The 23,066-nt window shown below is 52.1% G+C and overlaps 7 protein-coding genes across 7 annotated transcripts; 1 reads left to right on the plus strand and 6 right to left on the minus strand.

Annotated features, from left to right (window-relative positions):
* Positions 1 to 494: 494 nt before the first annotated feature.
* N7473_010416 (Hsp70 family protein) lies at positions 495 to 3,449 on the minus strand (the record flags this gene model as incomplete). Its single annotated transcript, XM_057156355.1, has 1 exon — positions 495 to 3,449. The coding sequence occupies one exon, from the start codon at positions 3,447 to 3,449 to the stop codon at positions 495 to 497; it is 2,955 nt and encodes a 984-aa protein (XP_057005010.1).
* A 700-nt stretch (positions 3,450 to 4,149) lies between these two features.
* N7473_010417 (2-isopropylmalate synthase) lies at positions 4,150 to 6,699 on the minus strand. The gene is made up of 4 exons (XM_057156356.1): positions 6,500 to 6,699; positions 5,401 to 6,405; positions 4,606 to 5,341; positions 4,150 to 4,530 (listed from the first exon to the last, which is right to left on the minus strand). Exons 1-4 carry the CDS (start codon positions 6,505 to 6,507, stop codon positions 4,348 to 4,350), a joined length of 1,932 nt encoding a protein of 643 aa, XP_057005011.1. The 5' UTR covers positions 6,508 to 6,699; the 3' UTR covers positions 4,150 to 4,347.
* Positions 6,700 to 7,164: 465 nt separating this feature from the next.
* Positions 7,165 to 8,745, minus strand: N7473_010418 (threonine--tRNA ligase MST1; the record flags this gene model as incomplete). The annotated part of the gene is made up of 1 exon (XM_057156357.1): positions 7,165 to 8,745. One exon carries the CDS (start codon positions 8,743 to 8,745, stop codon positions 7,165 to 7,167), a length of 1,581 nt encoding a protein of 526 aa, XP_057005012.1.
* Positions 8,746 to 9,430: 685 nt separating this feature from the next.
* N7473_010419 (uncharacterized protein) lies at positions 9,431 to 10,972 on the plus strand (the record flags this gene model as incomplete). The annotated part of the gene is made up of 1 exon (XM_057156358.1): positions 9,431 to 10,972. The coding sequence occupies one exon, from the start codon at positions 9,431 to 9,433 to the stop codon at positions 10,970 to 10,972; it is 1,542 nt and encodes a 513-aa protein (XP_057005013.1).
* A 1,603-nt stretch (positions 10,973 to 12,575) lies between these two features.
* N7473_010420 (glycoside hydrolase family 16 protein) lies at positions 12,576 to 13,850 on the minus strand (the record flags this gene model as incomplete). The annotated part of the gene is made up of 1 exon (XM_057156359.1): positions 12,576 to 13,850. The coding sequence occupies one exon, from the start codon at positions 13,848 to 13,850 to the stop codon at positions 12,576 to 12,578; it is 1,275 nt and encodes a 424-aa protein (XP_057005014.1).
* Positions 13,851 to 16,917: 3,067 nt separating this feature from the next.
* On the minus strand, positions 16,918 to 19,958 carry agdC (putative alpha-glucosidase; the record flags this gene model as incomplete). The annotated part of the gene is made up of 9 exons (XM_057156360.1): positions 16,918 to 17,434; positions 17,509 to 17,850; positions 17,910 to 18,018; positions 18,094 to 18,582; positions 18,637 to 18,705; positions 18,768 to 19,011; positions 19,070 to 19,465; positions 19,528 to 19,679; positions 19,745 to 19,958. 9 exons carry the CDS (start codon positions 19,956 to 19,958, stop codon positions 16,918 to 16,920), a joined length of 2,532 nt encoding a protein of 843 aa, XP_057005015.1.
* Positions 19,959 to 21,158: 1,200 nt separating this feature from the next.
* On the minus strand, positions 21,159 to 22,448 carry N7473_010422 (NAD(P)-dependent alcohol dehydrogenase; the record flags this gene model as incomplete). The annotated part of the gene is made up of 2 exons (XM_057156361.1): positions 21,159 to 22,152; positions 22,282 to 22,448. The coding sequence occupies 2 exons, from the start codon at positions 22,446 to 22,448 to the stop codon at positions 21,159 to 21,161; spliced, it is 1,161 nt and encodes a 386-aa protein (XP_057005016.1).
* Positions 22,449 to 23,066: the final 618 nt, after the last annotated feature.

Genomic DNA, 23,066 nt, shown 5'->3' on the forward strand with positions numbered 1-23,066 from the left:
AAACGGACCAACTGGACATGCTTCAATCAATCCTTTTTTTAGAAGGTCCTTCTAAATGCCTTTTTGAATGTCTTTCAAATCGTCCTTCGAATCAGATAGATATCGTTTAACTGGCGAGTGCGAACATAATTTGGAAAGTTTCTCGGCGTTTCAAACCGATAGAACCCTATTGTAGAAGATAGTCATACTATTACAACGCTAAACTAGAATAAGGGGTGTATCGTCCAATTAGCAATCGTGTATAGTCGTTTTAGCAATTCCCGGATAATTTTTAGTGTCAAAAAGAGGGATAGATTCAAACCCAAAACTCCATTGCAATTCTTTTCTCTATTCTTGCAAATATGACACTGGTGCATGGTACATGGGATCTGAAAAGTGTAAAGTGTAAATAAAAAAGGAAATCATGCTCTGTACTGTTTAAGGCGTACAGAATACCCAAAATGCAACATGAACAGGAGACGATGCATAGGTAGACAAGAAAGAGCATGGATTCATCACAGCTCGTCCTTGGTCTCCTCCTTCGCCTTCTTCTTCTCCTCCTTGGCCTTTTCTTTACCCTTGCCCTTCTCCTCGGAGGTCTTCTTCTTATTTTGCTTGCCACTGTTCTTCTTGGCCTCGCGGCCGGCGGCGGCGGTCATCCGCTCGTACATGCGGTTCAAGACGCGCTCGAACTCGCGGAGCCGGAAGTCGATCTCGACAACTGTGAGAGCTGGGTCGTCGGACTCTGTGAGCTTCTCCTGCAGCTCAAGCTGGGTCTCCAGCCAGGGCTTAGTGGACTCATAGATTGTGGTGAGGGAGGCCAGGTCGGTGGGGTTGAAGAGGGTGTACTTCGGTCCAGTGGGCTTAGCCGCTGCCGCGGACTTGGTGGAGGTCTTCGAGGACGATGAAGTCGAGTACGAGTCATCGTCTAGGTCATCCAGGTTGTCATCCGAAGCGGAAGGAGCGGGGGTGGCTTCGGAGCTAGTCTCTGACTCCTCGGCGGTTGAGGTACTTGAAGCCGAAAGCGAAGACGAGTATGTCTCCTCGTCGGTGGCGATCTGACTCTCGATCAACTGCTTCATGGACTCCGCGTTCTTGAGCATGTCCTGGAGTAGCTGAATACGAGCGGGGCGAGTAGAAGATTCCTTCATGCGCTTCAGGGCAGGGTTGACGATGGTCTTCAGGTCCTTCAGCTTCGTTTGGAAGTCGGCTGTCTTGGCATTGTCACTGTCCTCGTAGAGCCAATCGCTGGCCTTGGCAATTCTCTCCTGGAGGAGGGTCAGTTGGTCCTCCTTGACAGCCTGAATGAACTCCTCATTGTCAACCAGATCACGGCTCTTGTAGATGAAGGACTCAAGCTCGTTGAGAGCCTCCTCACGGAGAACACGGTCGCGGTCAGAAGCATCGAAAGCAGTCAGGCGACCCTTGATGCGGGCCATCTCGGCGACAGAGGGGGCCTGGGTTCCCAGAGGGGTCGACTTCAAGCTGATAGGAATGATCTCAAGCTTAGTCTGGGTAGTCGGCTTGGCGTTCTCCTTAGTAGTGGTCGTGGTGGAAGAGCTCACGGATGCGGTAGTGGAAGACTCGGCTTCTGGCTCGAGGGTGATCGACTCGCTGGGCTCATCCTCGGCAAGGGGTTCTTGTTCGCCCTTCTTGGAGCCCAGACCAAAGAAGCCCTTGACATCCTCAACAACGCTGCCCTTCTTCTCGGACTCGACCTCACAGCTGACATTGCCGCTGGTAACTTCGGGGAGACCGTTAACAGGGCTCAGGCGAATGTTAAACTTGGCGGTAATGTTGGCAGTGGTGCAGCCGAAAGTATCCTTCAGCTTGTTCACAGAGGCAGTCAGGTTCACGGTCTGGACGCTCAGAACAGGCAAACCCTCCTCCTCAACTTGCTGATAGAAGCTGAACTCGAAGTCATCAAGGTTCTTCACAGTAACCTGCTTCTCCGGGCCAACCTGGGAAACTGATGTGAATAGCTTCTGGCTACGCTCCTTGCCATCGGAGTTCCACTTCAGGACAATGGGGTAGGTAGCTGCGTCGCTGGCACGAATGTCCTTAACACGGAAGCTAGGGCTGAGAGCTGCGCCCTTGAAAGCGGCACCAAAGACGGCAGCCTCATCGGCATTGACATTGGTACGCAGCTTCTTGGACGAGCCACAGATCTTCTCCAGCTGCTTCTGGACGAAAGGAGTACGGATAGCTCCACCGTGGAGAACAACGGAATCGATCTCATCGAGCTTCAAGCCGGCGGCGGCGAGAGCCTGCTCAAGAGGACCACCGATGCGAGCTACATGCTCAGCAGCCATCTTCTCAAAATTGGCACGAGTGAGCTTGTACTTGAAGTTGAGCTCCTCATCGTAGAGTCCCTCAAAGCTAGTAGAAGTCTCAGTGTTGGCACTAAGGACCTGACGAATCTTCTCGGCATCCTTCCACAATCTGGCCATAGTCTTTCCGTGGGCCTTGATTTGCTCGGGGGTAACGCTGTCTTTTAGCTTCTTGTCTTCGGCCAACTTGGCAACCATATCGTTGACAATCAGATCGTTCAACGAGTCTCCTCCCAGGGTCTTGTCCCAACCACTCCCCAGGACATGAATCTCCTGAACAGTCTTGTTGAACTTGCCAACATCCTTGACCTTGCGGCTCTGGAAGCGCAACACGCTGGCGGTTGTCGATCCAGCACCCATATCGAAGACGATGTGATATTCCGGCTTCTCCCCATCGGATACACTGGGGAACTTGCGGCTGGTAGCGTAGTTCAAACCCACGGCCAGACCATCGCTAACGAGGGCCTGGATCTTCAGACCGGCCAATTCGGCGGCTAAGGCCAAGCTCCTCTTCTCCTCCGCGGTGTAGAAAGCAGGGTATGTGATGACCACATCGCGGACATCAGAACCCTTACCAGCCAGCGCATCAGCGTTAGACTTGACCTCCTTCAATTGCATAGCCAGGATCTCCTCGACCAAGAACGCGTCCTTCTTTTCCGCTTCGCCAAGACGGTTGCTGCGCAGGGCAACAGAGCCACGGCCATCGGGAGCAGTCTCAAGGTTCAAAGCTGGATACCTGCTCCAGTAGCCCTTGACCGCCTCATCATTTCCGTCGTTGAAAGGCACGCCCAAAAGTGTCTTCAAGTTGATGTACACATCGTCCGGGAACCGAGCCGCCAGGGCCAGCGCATTGCCACCATAGAACCGTTCGGGGAAGGAGGCATCGCTGTCTCTTGTCGGCTTGAATGCGATGGCGGCTGACTCCTTGCGCTTCGAGTCCTTGCTGAGCACGATCTCGAGCGGAATACCGGGTTTCACTAGAGTGGCCTTGAAATATTCGGTGCCGACATCAAGACCGAGGACTGCTGATCCAGCTGCGGCAGCTGGACTGGTGAAACTGACGAGGAATATCAAGAATGGGAGGATCACGAGGGAAAGGAACGGCGAGGTAAGTAACCGGCCGCGGCCCGGGAGAGCCATGTTGTATCTCTAAGCTGCGCACTGCAAGTCAAGAGTCAGCCGGTATTGTCTAAACAAGCTGCGAATCGGTTATTTAGAGCTCGGCACACATGAAGACAGCACTATATAGGCATAAAAATTGAAGATAGGGTCCGAATTACACCACCAAATTGCCAAGACGTGTGCTGGTGGAACGCTGGCCTTGCGGCGAACGGGAAGCTGTGGGAGCTATGGAATCGGAGCGCAATGAAGGCCTTGGGCGATAATTGAGGGATTCGGGGAACGTTAAATGGAATGAAAGGAGATAATGCACTAAATTCAGGCCATCCGGGCGCGAGGGGATGCTGTGGCCACCTGTCAATAGAAAGGACGAGGCGCATCTAAGGCCACGGGTCCGATTACGATAGACGCATGTTTGCACTGTTTGGTCTCAGCCTTATGTAAGAGCCTAAAAAGGGTCCATCTTCTTGGCATGGAAGTGGAGATGACGAAGAACATAAACAACCCCGACAACCAGGATGCTCAAGGGGACTTTCTAAAACGACGATACAAGATTGCTAATCACACGATACACACCCATTCGGGGTCAGCGCAGTAGCTGTATTACTGTATTCTACAGTAATTCTGTAGAATATCCTTATAGATGTTCAAAAGTCTTAGTCTAGAGTCCAGAGAAAGGGACTAACTAATCCATTTACTACGCCAAGCCAGAATAAGGGGCGTGTCGTCCAATTAGCAACGATGTATCGTCAAGCAATCCTCGGTATTACCAGCGAGATACCTTTCTATAGAGCCACAAAGTTTCAAACAGGCATCAAAAACACCATTGATTCCAAATATTCAAATTGAACTCATGAACTATGCATTATTTGCTACACCTGCTCCTCGAAATGACAAGAGCATCAAACTTTTCAACAGCTCACAGCTGCTCAGCTTGCCGGGTCAGATCATCAATGTTGACCTTGGCGCTGAGACCACCGTTAGCAGTCGCCGTCTCGGGAGAACCAGTCAGCTGCTCAAGAGCGTGGAGGTCCTCATTTGTAAGGGTGTTGGAGCGGATAGGGCGGAAGGGGGCGGGAGAGCCAGCGCGGGAGGTGAGGAACTAGAATGGATGGAAGGTTAGTCAAGTTCATATGTGGGGTCTTGGAGGGTCATTTGGGTAAGAGGTAAGACTTACGGAGCTGGCGGCGCTGAGGAGGGCAATCAGGGAAGCCTGTACCACATCGCCGTGGATACCGACACCCCATACTTGCTCCTTGCTGCCGGCGGCAGTACATTGGATGTATGTGGCGGCCTTCACTTCACGACCCAGACCACCCTCGTTGCTCTGGCTGATAGAGTGCTCCTTGTAATCCACGACATCAAGATCAATGCTCAGAGTAGACAGGGCGGCGGCAAGGGCGGAAATAGCACCGTTACCCGTGCCGGTGATAGCGTGCTGGACATTGTCGATCTCAATGATACCAGTGAAGCGACGCTTGAGGTTCTGAGTGTTAAGGGCCTTGCCGGGAGCAGGGGGCGCAGGTGACTGGGAACGATCGGTGGTAATGTTGTAGTCGATGAGGGTAAAGCGAGGGTTTGACTTGAGGTGATAGGCTTCCTCGAACAGGGTGACGAGCTCGGATGGGCGCAGTTCCCGGTTGACCCGCTCGGTCTCTTTTTGCACGACCTTGCTGAATTCGACTTGGAGACCGCGGGGGAGATCCAGCTCCAGACTGCGCAGGATGATCCAGGCAGCTCCGCCCTTGCCACTCTGGGAGTTGACACGGATGACGGCCTCGTAGTTTCGTCCGATATCCTTGGGGTCGAGGGGGAGGTAAGGCATCACCCACTCATCGTCATCCGTAGCACCAGCCTTCTCGCGGATGGCGAAGCCCTTCTTGACAGCATCTTGGTGACTTCCACTGAAAGCACTAGAGGGGAAAGAAATGTCAGTATGCATGTAGCCCGAGACATGGAAGGTATGACTAACCTCGTGACCAGAGCACCACCATATGGCCAGCGCTCGTTGACAGGAATCTTATTGCACTCCTCCACAAGCTTGATAACAGAGGGAATATCGGAAAAGTCAATGTTAGGTGAAACACCTTGCGTGTACAGGTTGAGAGCAAGAGTGACGAGATCGACGTTACCCGTGCGCTCACCGTTGCCGAACAGAGTACCCTCGACACGCTGGGCACCGGCCATCTGGGCGAGCTCCGCAGCAGCAACGGCACATCCACGGTCATTGTGGGGGTGCAGGGAGACGACGAACTTCTCGCGCTCAGTCATAGAAGTGCAGAAGTACTCAATCTGATCGGCATAAACGTTGGGGGTAGACATCTCGACAGTAGCAGGCAGATTGAAAATAATAGGGTTCTCAACAGTAGGCTCCCAAGCAGCCTTGACAGCCTCGCAAACCTCAACAGCGAATTCAGGCTCGGTATCCGAGAAAGTCTCGGGGGAGAACTCAAACTGCCATTGCGTACCAGCCATCGCGGGGTCATCCTTGGTGATAGAACGAGCGTACTTGGCGCAGGCAACGGCCTTTTCCAGACTTTGCTTCTTGTCCATGTTGAACACAATCTGGCGGAAACAGGGGCTGGTAGCGAGGTAGATGTGCAGAATGGCCTTCTTAGCGCCCTTCAGGGAGTCGACAGTGCGACGGATGAGATCCTCACGGCAGGGAGCGAGAACCTGCAGCCAGACATCGTCGGGAGTGAGACCGGGCTCTTCAACAAGACGGCGGGTAAAGTCGAAGTCGATTTGAGATGCAGAGGGGAAGGAGACTTCGATTTCCTTGTAGCCGAGTTCGACGAGTTTCTTGAAGAAGCGGTACTTTTGCTCGCCGTCCATTGGATCGGGCAGAGACTGGTTTCCATCACGCAAATCCGTAGCAAGCCATCTTGGTGCGGAAGTGATTTGCTTGTCGGGCCAAGTCCGGTTGGGGAGGTTCAGCGGCTTGTATGGCTTATACTTTTTTGAGGGATCTTTCAGCCTGTAATTAGACACCGAGTATTAGCATTGAGTTACTCGGTTGTGTTCATGGCTAGGGGATTTGCAGCCACAGAGCTTTCGCGTAACGGACGTACATCGGCATATTGGCGGTTGGCGGGGTATACAGTGGGGTGAGAAAGGTGATAAGAGGCGATAAAAGAGAAAAAGAGGAGAGCGACTAGCGGGAGGTGCGGTCTGGTCGAACAGAAAGGCCACAGTTGACAAGCAGGAATTGAGATATATGTTCTCTTTTAAAAGACAAAAGCACTAAGGCCAATGAAGAAAAAGGAATTTGTGACTCAATCGAAAGGGCGCGATCGTCGATGACGCCGAGTTTTTCGGGGCCGACAGCGGAGTCACGTGAGTTACGCCTTTCGGCGACGCCCTGCGAGTTTAGTGGCGATCGGCAGTTGAGTTTCAATGTAAATATAGCGAATCAATCTGGTTTCCTTACTTTTTCAAGCTTTTTGACCTTCCCATATCTGCATCTTTGGGGTTGTACACTGTGGCGAACATACATGCAATTGTATACTCCTTACTCGCTATAGTAACCATCTCCCCGAACTCGGAGCACTTGCGGCCTCAGGCGAATACCTTTTGCCGAGGCTAACCGCGTCAGACGGGGACATAGTGGATTCAATTGCATGGGCTGATTCCGTTTAGGGAGGAGAACACTCTGGCTTGTTATACATAATTGGGAAGTTCGTGGAGGATATGGTGCATATGGTACAAATGGGGACTGGGACGCTCAATGGCACAATCACAGGAAATTCCTCTCAAATTGCTCCAGCAATGGATGCACCTCGTTCAACTTGAGCTTCACTGCGCGGGGGTTCTTCAGTGAGTCGTCACCAAGGTGGGACTTGATCAATGACCGGAATTGCTGAGCTTCCGGGTCGGTCTTGCTTTGCATCTGCCCAGTGACGTCCAGGGTGATGCCACCTTCAGCAACATCGCGTGAACCCAAGATAAAGATCATGTTATACTTCATCTGCTTGGCTCGTTGGATCTTCTTGCTGAGAGTCTGCGCGCTGGTGTCGACATCGATCAGGAATGTGGAATCAACCGAGGACAGAGGACGTGGTGGTGCAGCAGTTCCGTCATTTTGGAGGACCTTGAACCCGGAGAACTGAGCCGCAGCTTCTTGTGCCTGGCGAACCACGGCATCATCCTGGTTGACTGTCAAGATAATTCCCTGGCGCGGCGACAGCCAGAACGGCCAATGGCCACCGTGATGTTCGATGAGCAAGGCCAGGAATCGTTCGAGGGAGCCAAAGATAGCCCGGTGCACGAGGACGGGAGTAGCAAATCCGGGCGTCGCCGGATTATAGTCCTCCTCGCCCTCTGCAACCTGATATTCCAGTCCAAACCGCTGGGGCAGGTTCATATCCAGCTGAATAGTAGACAACTGGTGATACTTGCCCGCCTGGTCCTGAAGCTGAATATCAATCTTTGGCCCGTAGAATGCACCGTCACCCTCATTCAATGCCCATTCACGCTCAGTGCTGTCCAGGGCTTCGCGCAATTGGCGCTCTGCATTGTCCCACATCTCCAATGTCCCAATATAATCCGTCTCAGGCCTCGTAGACAGCACCAATCGGTACGGCCCAAGTCCAAACGTAGTCATGGCCATATCCACGAATCCCAACGCGGACGCAATCTCCGATTTGATCTGCGATGGGCGGCAGAAGATATGGCCATCATCCTGATGGAATCGTCGCACGCGCGTGAGACCCGTCAACGATCCGGAGATTTCGTTCCGATGTAAGGGACTAAAATCCGCATAGCGCACCGGGAGCTCGCGATAGGAGTGGTTCTGCGATTTGAAAAGCAGGCAGTGGCCTGGGCAGTTCATAGGCTTCAAGCCGTAGGATTCATCCTCGCCGAGTTCGCCCTCCGTCTCGCCGGTAGCGCCGCGGCCGGTCACCTCGTACATATCATCCTTGTAGTTTTGCCAGTGGCCGGAGACTTCCCACAGGGAGCGTTTGTAGATGGTCGGGGTGAGGACTTCGCGGAAGCCGTATTGCAGGTATTGCGTGCGGAGGAAGGAGATGAGCTTGTTGATGACGTGGGTGCCATTTGGTAGGAAGAGAGGCGAGCCGGGACTATAGTTCGACGAGGTGAAGAGCTCCTGACTTGTCCCCAGAGCTCGGTGGTCGTTTGGTGGAATTGGGGGAGCTTGAGCTTGGGTAGTAGGTCGGCCGTTGGCAGCGTCAGCGCACGAACATTGGCGCGATGCGGTGGTCGACAACCATTGCAGTCTTGTAGATGGCCATCGTTCCGGTCGATTGATCGAAGGCCGTGAGATGAGACGTGGCCGTAGCCGAGTGACTGCGCGCATGGTTGTGTTGCGGAGTGACCGATCAGTCTTCTTTTTCTCCGCAGGTTGACTGTCGATCCGAACTTTTTGGTTTCTACGGGGACAATTCGCGGCCATCGCGCAATTATCGGACTATTCTCTCTACATTCACAGTAACCTACTAGGATTAGTTTATACGTTAAACCAAGTATATGAGTATCCTGGCTATTATACTGACAGCTAATCTGCAGTAGCTAATAAATTAGTCTCCAGTTCATTTCATGGTCATCTAATCTGCAACAGTACATAGTTCACGGGTAAGTATTTAGCGCCGACATTGGGTAGCTGAATGATATCGAGTTGAACTAATCGATAAACAGTGAGCCTCATCCATGGTACCAGACAAGGAACTAAAAGGTCAAATCAAGTTTTCTAGAACCCATTAATATACCTATCTTACCATAGTGAGTGCTCTGTTTATCAACATACCAAGGTGGACCGCCGGACGATTCTTGAATTGCCCCACCGCTTTGCGCGTGAAACCGTTGCGCGCTTCTCTCCAACATCCCTTCGGACGTTATATGATCACTACCTGTGTCGCATTCGACAGGAAACTATACTACGAGCTTCACAAGTAAATTTTGCTCTACTTCCTAACCACTATCTTCCCCCGATCATCTATCCACCCGAACTGCACTGCTGTCCATCGCGATATGTGTGCGGTGCCATGTCAACAGAACCCCCACGCACTCCAGATCGCTCGGCGCTAGGGGAGTCATGGGTTGTCGCTTCCACGATCTCGATCAAGAATAATGATTCCAGCCCTGCAGCTAGCAACGATCTCGCAAGTCCGACGCCGGCGCCCAGGAGAGAAAAGCCAGTTGATACCGCCAAGCCGGTAAACAAAACTACAAGCCCGAAGCCGAAGCCGATTCCAGACCAAAGCCAGAGCCAAAGCAAGCTATCAGAGTCACTGACCTCATCCACCTCATCATGGAGTATGAGTATGTCTGGCCCGGAGCTCGTCATGCCGTCCATCTACGAGGTACCCATCTCAGAGGCATCATGGGTTGTGCCGAATATGCGATCCGCAGACAAAAACGCCCCGCAGATGAGGAAGCGCCGCAAGGTCATACCGAGTGGAAAGCAGACAAGCCAGTCCAGCATCAAACCTGGAGCATCAGACGCAGGTTCGTCCGCTTCAGAGCATAGAACCAAGAAACCAAGCGTGATCGCAAAGCTCTCCTCTCTCTACCAAGAGCAGTGCACGATTCTCCGCACCGCCATCAACACGATCCTCATCGCCTTGATCATGCACCTCCTCATCCTCCCCGAACTCGTCTACCAGGCGCAACATCTCTGCGCCTTCCCAACAATACAATCCACATACCCAGCCAGCTGCGTCCCGCTCCACCCACGAGCCCTCCCCTCCAACCCCTTCCGCGCACCCATCTCCCCGGAAGAAACCATCATCGCCGCACAAAACACCCTCGAAGCCATCTTCACCAGCACCATATCTACCCTCACTCCACTCGCCCAAACTCTCAAAGACAGCGAATCCACTCTCTCCACCCTCCAAACAAACCTACAAACCAGCCTACCCGACGCCCGCAACGCCCTCGCCCTCGAATTCCAAGGCAGCGACGCCGCCCTGCGCGCCGCGGCTTGGGAATTCGACTCGCTGCGCGCAGACCTGCGTTCCGCCATAGACAGTCTCCTCGCATCCCCACTGGCATTGGAGTCCGGGGGCGCGACCTCGATCGCGCGGGATACCAGACTCGCGGCACAATTGCGTCGACGGGCGGAGTATCTCGATCGATTGAGGGCGCAGTTGCGGAATAAAGCTGAGTCGCTGGGCGGACGGTTCGCCACGTTAGATGATCATCTCGAGGCTATTGATGGGATAGTATCCCGTGAATCGCGTCGGGCGTCGATGATGAACGGTGAGGGCCACCATGTAGATGCAGGGGGTCAACGCGGTGAGGGCTTGCTGCACTCTTTATCAAGCTATGCCGGATTCAGTGCGCGGCTATTCGGGTCAAGCTCGAGCTCGAGCTCGGACTCGGCCTCGAAAGCAAACTCGCACGATGGATCAACAGACCCATCATCTGCAGCTTCGTCCAGTGCAGACGCACCGCAGCGACCCACGAGCACCCTTGCATTACTGAGGCTTGCAGGGACACAGCATCGTGTCGTAGCCGATGAAGTCGCTCGGCTGGCGAGGGCGTTGCGGGATGAGCAGCGAGCTCGGTCGGGGCCCACTTGGTGAGGGGGTTTCTTCTTTCACTTCCACGCGAAAGTTTTGCGACTGGTCGATAGATGCTGTTAGTGCGTGGATACCCGATACCGATACGGGGTCAGAGCAGTTAGTCGCTGGGATCTCGATTTGATTTGAATTTGAATTTGAATTCGGGCGAGAAGGTTTGGGAGGGAGGAAGAAAAGATACTTTTGGAATCTTTGGGGGATTTCAGGGGTTTCTTTCAGCCTTTCGGGGTATTTTGGTTCTTTGTTTCGTTTGGAGGCGTTCAGTAGTGTGGTGTTTGGGGCTGAACTTATACGAGGGTATGAATTATGACGATAGCTATGAAATACGATAACTACACAACTTCTTTCTTCTTCAATTGAATTGCATTGACTCAATGTAAATCCGCACGTCCATCTATCCTTCCAAGTCGTTATCGTCATATATCTATGAATAGAAACATGTACTCCATGCTCGCCATGCTCTGCCCTGTTCTCAACATCCGACCCAAACTTCGGACGAACCGAATCCTTTCATCAACCGCCCATGGTTAAACACCGAACAAGAACGTGGACACACCAATGGCATCACAAATCATTAAATAATACAAAACCAAGCTATGGAGCCTACAAACTCACACGATCAGAAAAAAAAAGAAACGAACGGAAAATGGCTTCGGCCGAAAATGTATGACAGTTACTACAGCACTTACTCGGTAGATAACTGCCTATGTACCGAAGTTATAGCTGGAGTTCCCCACTATGATGTTGAGTCGGGATGGATCCACGGTCGAACAGACAAAGAGTCGAACCACCTTAGGCAACGACATTCACCACTAAACTGCAGTATGTAAACGGGGCCTACAAAGACAAGGATTTGAAATCGGCAGCAACAGCCGAGCGTTACACGGGACTTTTTTGCTTTTGCGTCGTACAGCATCGAGGGGCTGCATGTATGATTATGTATGTACTCCGTAAGCAGATACGATGTACAGTAGATGCAGATACACCATGCATAGAAGTACCGTTAGCGTCTGCGCGATGTCAAAAGAAGTAAAAAGCACATGTATTTGCTGCGGGGATGGTTCAGCCTTGCGTCGGGATTCTCAGGACAAGTATTCTAAACCAGATCACTAATAGGTATGCAGTACTATATTGCACTGTGCATTGAATTTGAATACGCATGGTGAAAATAACAGTATGATCAGTCCCAGTGGGAAACAGATTAATCTAGTGATAATAGTATGAGTGATGATCGTGCAAGATCAATAGATACATGTCGGGCGTGGTGAGAGATGAGACAAGAGAACACCAGTAGATCCAAAAAATCAAAGCTCCCCGAATTCCCAAAAACAGCTCAACAAGAGCCGTGAAACAGGCGCGGAAAGCACGTTATAGATCCCAACTGGACAGGGGGGAAAAGGAGGAAGATACATCACACGCCAAAGGGGAAATAGTAACCGATCGCAAAAGAAAGGTAGTAAAAACAAAACATGCATCCCTCATGTGCAAGGACCCGGTTCCAGCCCAGTATGCTTCAAGTAAACGTTATTAGGTGATTTGTGCGTAAAAGGTCGAGTAAACGTCAAAAAATGTAGGCGAGCGTAATGGACATAGGTTCATGGGTTTTTTACAGCTGGAAGAATGCAGTTACCAGGCCCAGGAGGGAGATGGGGGCGAGGTAGTTGGCAACCACGTTGGCGGCAGCGTTGAAAGTAGCGCTAGCCTTGGGAGCAGTGCCAGAAGCAGAGCCCGAGCCCGAGCCCGAGGTGGTACCCGAGCCGGAGCCGGTGCTCGAGGAAGAACCAGACTGAGTGGAAGAGCCCGAGGGGGTGGTGGAAGAGCCAGAACCCGAGGCAGAGCCGGAGGTGGTGGCACCCGTAGATGAGGCAGTGGTGGAGCCAGCAGTGGTAGTCTTGGCCGTGGAAGTGTGGGTGGTGGTGGCCAGAGTGGTGTGAGCAGTGGTGGAGCTCTCAGTAGACTGGGAGCTGGTGGAGGAGCTAGTCGAGCTAGTCGAGCTGGTAGAGCTGGTAGAGCTGGTAGAGCTGGTAGAGCTGGAAGAGCTGGACGAGCTGGAAGTCTGGCTGAGGGAACCGGCACCACTGAGCTTGATGCTGTCGGAGGAGCCCGAGGTGTCGCTGTAGGTGTACGAGTCGGCCGGGTTGGCGTTGGTGATCGACACCGACTTGACGTACATGGAGAAGGGAGCCTGGGAGTAATCGGTCTTGCCACCAGCCCAGTCAATGGTACCCTGGCCGTTGGAGGGGTCACCACCAGCCCAGATACCGATGCGCACACGCATGGGGGTCTGGGGGTAGCGAGCGCCGCCCTGAGCATCGGCGTAGTTCAGGGTACGGACGGGGGTACCGTCAATGGACCAGACGGTCTTGTCCTTCTGCCAGTTCACCGTGTAGGTGTGGAAGGTAGACTGGGGGTTGGCGACGGCAGGCCAAGTGTCGCGGTTATAGGTAGTAGTATCACCCTTGCCGAAGTAGTTGGTCTCGATCTGGGCAGTGTTGCCGCCGAGAGCCTCCCAGTCAATCTCATCCAGGTCATCAGACTCAAAGACAATGGAGCTGACAATACCAGTGCCGGGAGCAGCCTGCATGGTGACCGAGATCTCACCGTAAAAGATGTAGAAGTCGGTCTCGATGGTGGGGGCATCACCCTTCTTGGCAACGGTGAAGACAGCACCGTTGGAGCCAGTGCTGACAGAGCCAGCAACGGTCTTCCACTTGTTCAGACCAGAGCTCTGAGTAAAGTCAAAGTTCAGCTTGGACTCGGTGGTACCGGCATCAGCAGGGCAAGTCTTCTGCAGCGGGTTGCAGTCGGTGTATGTCTGAGCCGAGGCGAAAGGAGCAGCCGCAGCCAGCGCCACGGCGGCGTACTTGAAGAGAGACGGCATAGTGAGAAGGGGTATGAATATGTGTCAAGGTCAAGAGGTTAAGAGGGGAGAAGATGTGATGGAAGAATGAGGCTGGAAACGACCGTGAGGACGAGGGGAAGAGCGAAAGTTATAAGCAACGCAGCAAGGCGATCACGGCAGGCAGTAGCGAGTGGAGCTGAAGTGGTCCAAGTGGTTCCTAAAAGTGGTCCCTTTAAGTGGAGTCTTTCAGCGAAAATCAATAGATGCGCGAGATAAGTCAGAGCGAGTTGATAGCAGGTCCATGGTTACGACGGGCGATGGGCTCTCTTTTGTACTTCTCCCACCCCGCCACGCCCCGTTGCCTCTTGCACCTATTATTGGTACTGCACTAGGGAGTCTACAGAGTAGTCACGAAGTCTCCGGTAGTATCGCACTACTACGAGACAAAAATCTATCCTTGACTCACGCTAGTCAACCGGCCACCAGGCACCAAACCCAAAAAGAAAAAATAGAGGAGGCTGACAATGAGGAGCAACACGGAGGAGCCGTGCGAGACTGCGAGTGGATTGGCCCCGGAAATCGGCTAGTAAGACTAGGATCCCTTTAGGCGGTTAGCATCCCCTTAGTCTCCCTCTAGGGACACAACACTGGACAATGCTGATTGGATCTTCTATAGAGAGGGGATCGTAGTGGAGCCTCCGCATGAGCTGCTGTGGAAACCCTCACTGGCGGAGTCACGGACAGGCTGAGACACCGACACACCCCAGAGACACGACAGAATTAGTTATACTCGAGATAGAAAGTAATAGAGTCAGAACACGGGAGGAGATACATCACCCTCGTTCGCCCTTGATTGTTTCATCCTCAGCTTCCCCTCGCTATTAATTGCTACTACTGTACTGTCGAGTTTCTCGAGTCTCTCTCCTCGCTCCGATCGGCCGATCATCCCGGACGATCATGTTACAGCATCTCCTCCGTCAAAGTCAAAGTAAAAAGACTCCGTATACAATATACATAGACTGATATTATGGAAAGGATGGCCCAAGCCCCAGCCCCAGCTTTTTAATCCTTTCGCATCCTGCCGCCCCTTGGCTAACGCATGGCAGTTACTTACAGTACACTCCATAATATCCAGATCATACACATCTCCCGTATATGAATAATATGCACGTCAGACCATCAGTCCATCGTGCAGTTGTCAGTCACCAGGCCTCCCACATCTTACTACTACTGTAGCAGGCCTAAAACCCCCAAGTCAAAGAAAATCCTAAAATACACTAAAAATACTAACGATACTAAAGAAACTAACAGATCCTACTAGTAAGCGACCCCAATACGAAGCTCTGATTATTTATTATTACCCGATCTGAGACAAAAAAGGACCCCCGGGATGGAAAACTGGGGCGAGCTTGACAATACAATACACCTCGGACTTTTCAACTTGACACTCTTGTGATATCCATGAATATCACGAATGTCATGATTCTCTCTGCTTAGACTCCTTGGTAGCCTTCAGTACAGTCAAGATTGATCTTCAATTTCTGAGTTAATCATGACATCGCCAGGGTCCATCTTCTCCATCCTGTCCATCCTGATTCCAGGGAATTCGAAACTTTTCTTCTCTGATTTCTTTGGTTCTCTCGTTCTCGCCTCGCTTCTACTTACCTTCAGCCCCATCCATCAGTACCAAGTGCATACTGACGGTGAACGAGCGGCCCGTGCCCTTCTCTGTGCCCACCATCCGATGCTGAATTGCTGATGAAGTACGTACGCCTCATGTAGTTTATACAATCACCTCATGTACTAATGACGATGATATTCTCTTAACATAACTAATCAATTTTATACCAACCACACTTCCTGTAGATATTTAACCATACTGTAGCGACTGTATATATTAACAATTTATCCCACCACTTCCAACATAAAACATCTAACACTCCGTTAGCTAAAACTGTTAGTTAGCGTCCCATCCAAATGCGACCGTCCATTGCACCCTCCCTCCTCCTCCGCCCCCCGCCCCTCGGACTCCCTCGTCTTTCTCTCTGACTCTTTCTGCCCTGCGCCCCCCTTACTTGAACCACGGGATCGGTGAAAGGAAGGATATTCTGAATCACCTGCACGGGAAAAAACTAAACACATTAGTATTCTATACGGAATACTCCGTATATCCCGTATATTAATAGATTTCCTTTTTCCACTTCTTCTTTTCCCCTTCCGGGGAAAAACAAACGGTCCAATCACCCCCTTCTACCATCACTCATGGGGATCAATTCTTTTTGGGTTGGGTCCAACGCAGGAACAATTGCTTGGTCCTCGGTCCTCTTCGGCATGGAGTCACAGTGGATAGATCATGGCATAGCGGTGGTTCCCCGTAAAATTCTTTGTTCTTCGCTCCGCTCCGGATGTAGGACAACCATGTGCGTGTGGACATGTCTGCTTTTCTTTTTCACGTCATATGATTGATCTTGTTCGTTGATTCGTTGGGTAAATATACCAGACTTCTCTAACATATACTACCTCTTGGCAGTTTGGGATTAATGTCAGTTTCCCCCCTGTGATCTTATTCGGACCGTTTAGCTTTCGTTCCTGGGGAACTGGGGAAAAGCCCTGGCGGTAACTCTATTCATCCTCTTCTCCTTGCAAGTATTATTATGGAGGGGAGTACCCAAGGTCCTACTGTATGTATCGTATCATATTCAAGGTACGCCAGGAAGCAATTATTGGTTAGTTAGGTTCCCGACTCCCCCTACTGAAGGGAATAAGGGTCCTACTGTAACTTCTAAGGGGAGAAATTCAATTATCGAAATTAGTGATTGTGATACATTTTGATCCTTCCCATCTTGCTCTCTTCTTTTTTTCCCTTCGAGTTTCCATTTTTAGAAGAGCCAGAGACATGTGGCGGGTCGGACTCGCCGTAGGGAGATCACGCCGACCGGAGCCCTAAGACGTTGTCTTAGACGGCGGCAAAAATCATCACGAACAGCCGACCAACATTTCCCCCCAAAGAATGATTCCCGAAGACAAGAGCAGAAAGGATCACGAGCTAACGAAGAAAAAAATTAAACAAAATTTTCAGAAAATTCTCCATCGACATTCAGTCCCCCTAAATGTCAATCTCAGCAGGCCCGCTCAAGTCAATATCCACCTTCTTGGTAATACTATGCTTCGCCGCATCGAATTCCACACCACGCTTCGCTTTCCACGGCCGACTCTGTCGCAGCACAGTCACAGACTCAATAACCACATTAGCCCGGTATCCGAACTGACCCCGGATCGTAAGATGGCCACGGTTATACTCAAACTCAATCAGACTGCTAGCCGTGTCCAAGGACTCGCCATCATCAAGGTACAACGAGCCCGAGGCGTAACCGCTCTGATTCGGTGCAACCAGAATCTCGAATCCACGACGACGCAGCTCGGCAGTGGTCATTGCGCTCTTAGAGCGCAGGGGGATCACGCTACCGCCGCGGATGTGAATCGGGATCTCGGTTACGTCGATGTTATCCAGGTGTACGGTGGCCCCTTGGCCGTGGATCACGGCGCCGGAGTTCCAGTCGTAGAAGACGTCGTTGGGGAAGTAGGCGTCCACCGAGGTTTGGCCGACGTCTTGGACGGGGAGACTAGGATGGAGTCACCGTAGAAGAACTGGGCCTCGTTGGCGAAGGTGTTTGCGTCTGAGGGGTAGACGTAGAACAGTGGCTGCAGGAAGGGCTCGCCGGTTTGTGTTTGACGGTGGAAGGCCGTGTACAGATAATCGAGCAGGCGGTACCGGGTCTCGATGGCCTTGCGCGCGGCGTTGGCGACGGTGGGCCAGCGGTAGAATTCCTGGGGGATTGCGCCGAGTTCGTTGTGGTTACGGTAGAAGGGGTTAAAGGCGCCAAGAGTCGCCCAGCGAGCGCACAACTCCTCTGTCGTATTACCACCGAATCCACAGACGTCTGATCCGACCATTGGGATCTGGAAGATGGAGGCAAATGCCAGCATCTGTGAGATTGAGACACGGTACTTGTCCCACTGGCTGAGGTTGTCGCCGAGCCTGGGGATAAAGGTTAGAACCATATATCAGGCTGAGAAGGCCATTATGGGTGCACTTACCAGTGACCAACGTGAGCACCGGCACCAGCAAAAGTGCTGCGAGTGATCACCAGAGGACGGACGTCAGGACGACGCAGAACCATAGCCTGGCGAGATGCAGAACTCATCACTGAGAACGGGTTAGTATGTGTATCTGGATAAGGATATAGAAAGTACACCTCTCTCCACTGCTGTAATAACTTACTTGTACCATAGAGATTGTGAGTATCATACTCCACAAAAGAATCACCACCCTCGTGAACAAGATCCGTATCAATAGTCTTGTTACTCAACGACCCAGCCGCATTGGCAATCTGATACGGGGGCGAAAGAAGATTCCGATCAGGCAGACCCGCCTTGGTACCCTTTGCACGACGAGTCTTCCCCGAGGCAGACCGCTTGACAGTGGGAGACTTCTTGGGCTGGAAGTCAGACGGGAAACCGGGCAGGGGACGAGGCGAGGAGTCGCGGACAGCTGGAGCAGCTGGGGGCAAGTCGTTCTCCTCCGCATAGGCCGCGGGGTCCTTGCAAGGCCAGGGGCAGAAGTTGGCAGCCTCGTTCATGTCGATCCATAGACCGTCAATGTCAACACCCTTGGCAGGGTCGAAGAACCGGGCAAATTCGTTGTCCCACCATTCTTGTGTGCCGGGGTTGAACCAGTCGGGGTAGACGGTGACACCGGGCCAGACGGCACCTAGATTGTAGGGTTAGATTGAGACATGGTAAGAATATGAATGGCTATATTTACCTTGGTAGAGTTCCTCGCCGCGGGTGAGGAAGATGCCTTGCTCTTTGCCTCGGTTGGCGGCACCGTTGTCTATAATGTACCGGAGTCAGCATCGTCAAAGGGGTTGAAACAAGTGGGGGAAATGTACTTACCACTATCGCTAACGGCAGGATCCACCATCACAATGTAGTGCTGGTCATGCTTGTGCAGGTGATCCACGAGCTCGCGCATCTTCTCCAGTGGGAAGCGCTCGGGATCGAGAGTGAACACCCGGCGGCGATCCATGTAGTCGATATCAGTCCACATGGTCTCCAGAGGAATGTGAGCACGGCTGTAGTTGTAGACAACCTCGGCGACATCATAGACATCCTGATATCCATAGCGGCAGTTGTGGTACTGAAGAAAAGTCTAGCGTTAGTCCGGTTTTAAACTCCCAAGGCTTTTTTGAACATACACCAAAGGTCCAGTAGGCCTGCATCGCGGGCAGTCCCACAACTTCTGAGTACTGCTTGGCCACTTCCTTGGGCGTCGGACCAGCGAGGAAATAGAAATCCAAAACACCACCAATGGTATTGTACTCCAGATACTGGCGTCCATCGTCGGCCTGATCGATCTTGATATCCATGCCGTTGGAGTTCAGGAAGAACACTCCGTGGGTACCATCGTCACCACGGTGGTCCACGTAGATGGGGTGGTTACCATACAAGTTGGTGTTCTCTGGAATACCGTAGGCATCACGACTCCAGAGGGTACGGGTGTAGTTCTTATTCGGCAGACGCAGAGAATCAGTGTGCTCGCCCAGACCGTACAGATACGGGTCAGCAGGCAGCCAGGTCCGCAGTCTGAGGTACTGGTTCTCAAAGATCAGGGGGTGTCAGTGGTATCGAAAAGCACCTGATCACCACGCAGGACACGGAAGGAGAAAGGCTCCTCCTCGTAGTCAAAGCGGATGTTGGGCTTGTTGTCATGGTGATCACCGTTGGCATCGGGACGGCGCAAGACAGAAGTGGGAACCTGATAAACATCTTCCTCGAGGTCGGAGATGAGAACGTGAAGGCGATCATCTGCATGATTTCAATATAAGCATATGAGCTTGTTTATACTTGGTCTGAAACATGGTGATACGAACCAGTCTGGTATTCGACAAACAGCTTCAGGTTCTCCAAATCAGTACCGTAGACATCGCAGTGGTCGCCAGCGATAGTAAGGTCAGCTTCGAAAGAGTGATCCTTCTCGCGGACGTTCACAACCTTGTAGCCGGGACAGTCATCGGGACTACCACGAGTCTCCAGAAGGGCAGCTCCCACGAGGGGCGCCAAAAGGAGGAGCAGAGATCCCCGCATGTTGGAAATTCAGCTGAACGAGCAGTTGAATGCACAACAAAGGGGAGAAGAGCGCGGCTTTTAAGGCAGACCAGTGATGATTCGAAGGTACAGGCGTGCCGGTTGAGATGGAAATGAGGAGATGCACAAGGAACAAGATGAGGGGAAGAAAGAAGAAAGGTGGAGAGGGGAGTGGAGAGGTCCAACATCCAATATCCGATGAATGCGCGAGAAGTAAAGTGAGGAGGCGAGAAGCTGCTAAATTTTGTCATACCAAGACTTGCCAAGTCAGGCGTGCATCCCAGCAGGTGCAGCTATTGCCATGTTTTGACGCGATCTGAGCTTTGTTGTTTGCTACATCATTCATCTATAGACGGGGCCGAGGCGCGGGCAATTATCGGAGAGGGTGGCTTGGCTGATCTGCAGGGACCATTTGGGTTGCATCCGTGTGTTTTGATGGAAGTTAGTGGCTTTTTGGCACGGTTGGCTTGTTAAGAGCCGAGAATTGAGGCGTAAATTCAAAGCCGAGATCTAATCACAGACCCCTGTTGGTCGGCAGTTGCCGAGAAGAGGGGAAGTCTGTTAAATGATGGGATGCCAGTCTCATAGAACAAGCATGACGTTTTGAAATACTCATAGCTATGTTTTCGACATGATATGGTACTAATGTACTCTCCAACATTGTTCTCTCTATTTCGAAATGGTACGGTGGTATTTCGAGAAAGGTTGATTTTCATAACGGCTAGCCGCTAAGAACAGGGAATGTATTGGTCAGTCTCTCGGTGATCTGCAGCAAATTCAATATCACATCCCAATTCTCGACCTATTGAAAGCATTGACAGCAACAGCCAGCTGTTATCTTACTGGGATTTGTTTTTCAAGGCGTCCTGGTGTATACTTTTGACTTTGGTTATACTTCGGGCGGCGGAATGTCTTCGGGCATCGATAAGCCGGTCCCCAAGGTTCCCCTTTAAAGACAGCTAACCTTTACACTCAATGCCTAGAATTTTTCTATTCAAACATCTACAGGTCGCCAGAGATTTGCACAAAAAAAAAGGAAATTCATTTCAGGGTCTCTCTATAGTAACCCAGTGGGCATCTCTAGACATCATTCGTGTCGTGATTAAGAAGAAAATCATCATCTGGCCCCGCTCTGACCAGGTTCCCTCAAGTCAAGAAAAGCGGCAATCATACTCCCTCACTTCGTCATCCACCGCCTCTTCAGATCTTCTCACCAGCAGTGGCCGCCTTAACATCCTCCTCCGAGCTCATAATCTGCACCTTGATCGCGCCAGTCTTGGGGTTAGCGGCAGTCTCAAAGGCCTTGAGGGCATCCTCCAAGGCGAAGCGGTGAGTGACCAGCCTGTGCAGGTCGATCACCCCGTTCTGCACCAGACGGATGGCGCGCGGCCAGGTGTTGCAGTAGCGGTACTGGTACTGCAAGTCGATCTCCTGAGTACTCAGACGCATGAACGGGATCGTCATCTCATTCTTGCCAACACCAATCACAAACACCTTGCCGCCAAACTTCATACTCCAGATCGCCGAGTTGACACTGCTCTCAACACCAGTGCATTCCAAGCACAGCTTAGGACGCAGAGCATCCGGTCCAGAACCCTTGCCGTCGTTCAGGGCATTAATAATTCCCTCCGCGGACTCCTCGGCCGACAGGCCAATCTGTACCTTGTAAGTGCGCACCTCGGGGACCAACGACTTGGCAAAGGCCAGACGGCCCTCGTCAATATCGGTGATGACAATAGGGCAAGCACCAGCGGCGCGAGCGCTCAGTAATGAAATCAGACCGATGGGACCGGCACCGGTGATAAGTGTGGGGTCGCCCAGGCGCAGCCCGCTGCGCTCGACGGCTGCCAGAGTCACACTCAGTGGCTCCAGGAGGGCTCCGTCCTCATAGCTCATATCGCCGATCTTGTGGCACCAGATGGCGGGGTGGTTGACATAGCGGCGCAACAGGCCGTCCACGGGAGGGGTGGACAGGAAGGCGACCTTCTCACAGCCGTTGTACCGGCCAGTCAGGCAGGGCTCGCAGGCGTTACAGATGACGTTGGGCTCGATTGCGACACGGTCGCCGGGCTTGAGAGAGGTGACGTCGGGAGCGACCGCGATGATCTGACCGGCAGATTCGTGGCCGAGGATGTGGTCGTCAGTGACGATCATAGGGCCGATACAGCCCGCATGCCAGAAGTGTACGTCAGATCTATAAGAGTACGGGGAGGTGAGTTAGTGCGTTTGTTCTTGCAATCTATAGAATGACGGCGAAACAGGTTCATTGCTTTTTTCAAGAACTGCGCTAGCCCTGGACATGTTACAAGGGAGGGTCTCTTACCCGCAAATTCCAGTACTGCGCACCTCAATGGTCACCTCACCAGGCTTGAGGGTCTTTCCACTCGCGACATCCTCTACTTTAGGCTCGGCCTCGGCAATCCACAGGTCATGCTTGGGGTTGGTGTAAACACCAATGTTGGTCTTGGAGACGGTTGTAGCGGTTGACATGGTGGGCTATGAACGGAGAACTGTGAACGCGGGGGGGGGGGGGGAGTAGAAAGGGAATGGAGGTGAAGCAAAGGAAGAGATCAACAGTCTTCTCTTTTTGTGTCTACGAGGCGCGAGCGCAAGTATTTAAATCATTCGGGCAGCCAAGCGGGTGATCAGACGGGGGAGCCGGCATTTATTCTTTTTTTTACCCTCTTACCCATCGCGGTCCATGAATCAGACCAGACGTGGAGAGCGACGCGGAGTTCGTCCTACAGGAAGTTGCCCCTTGTCACCAACACCCAGCCAAAAAGCTCCGATTCCGTTAGTCTTGGGACTGGATAGAAAAGTGGAGTGGAGGGGCAACTGATTTAACCGCGCGGGGTTAACCTGCCTGGCGGCGACTGACGGGGATCTGGACCCGTTAACAAGTCCACACAATTAACAACTGCACAAGTCCACACACAGTGTCTGGTTCACCGATGTAATCCGTACCCGGGCCGAGTCCGACAGTCGGCTATCGGGTAAATTCAGTTTCAAGCCCTGAAGTCTATGATATTTTATCACTATTCTGTAATTCCTGCAGCAACCATGGGGTATGAAGCACAATTGTAAAAGCCATATTGCTTTTCCGGATGA

The sequence above is a fragment of the Penicillium subrubescens genome (assembly GCF_028828155.1).
Source record: "Penicillium subrubescens strain IBT 31985 chromosome Unknown utg000007l_segment0_segment0, whole genome shotgun sequence".
Lineage (NCBI taxonomy): Eukaryota > Fungi > Ascomycota > Eurotiomycetes > Eurotiales > Aspergillaceae > Penicillium > Penicillium subrubescens.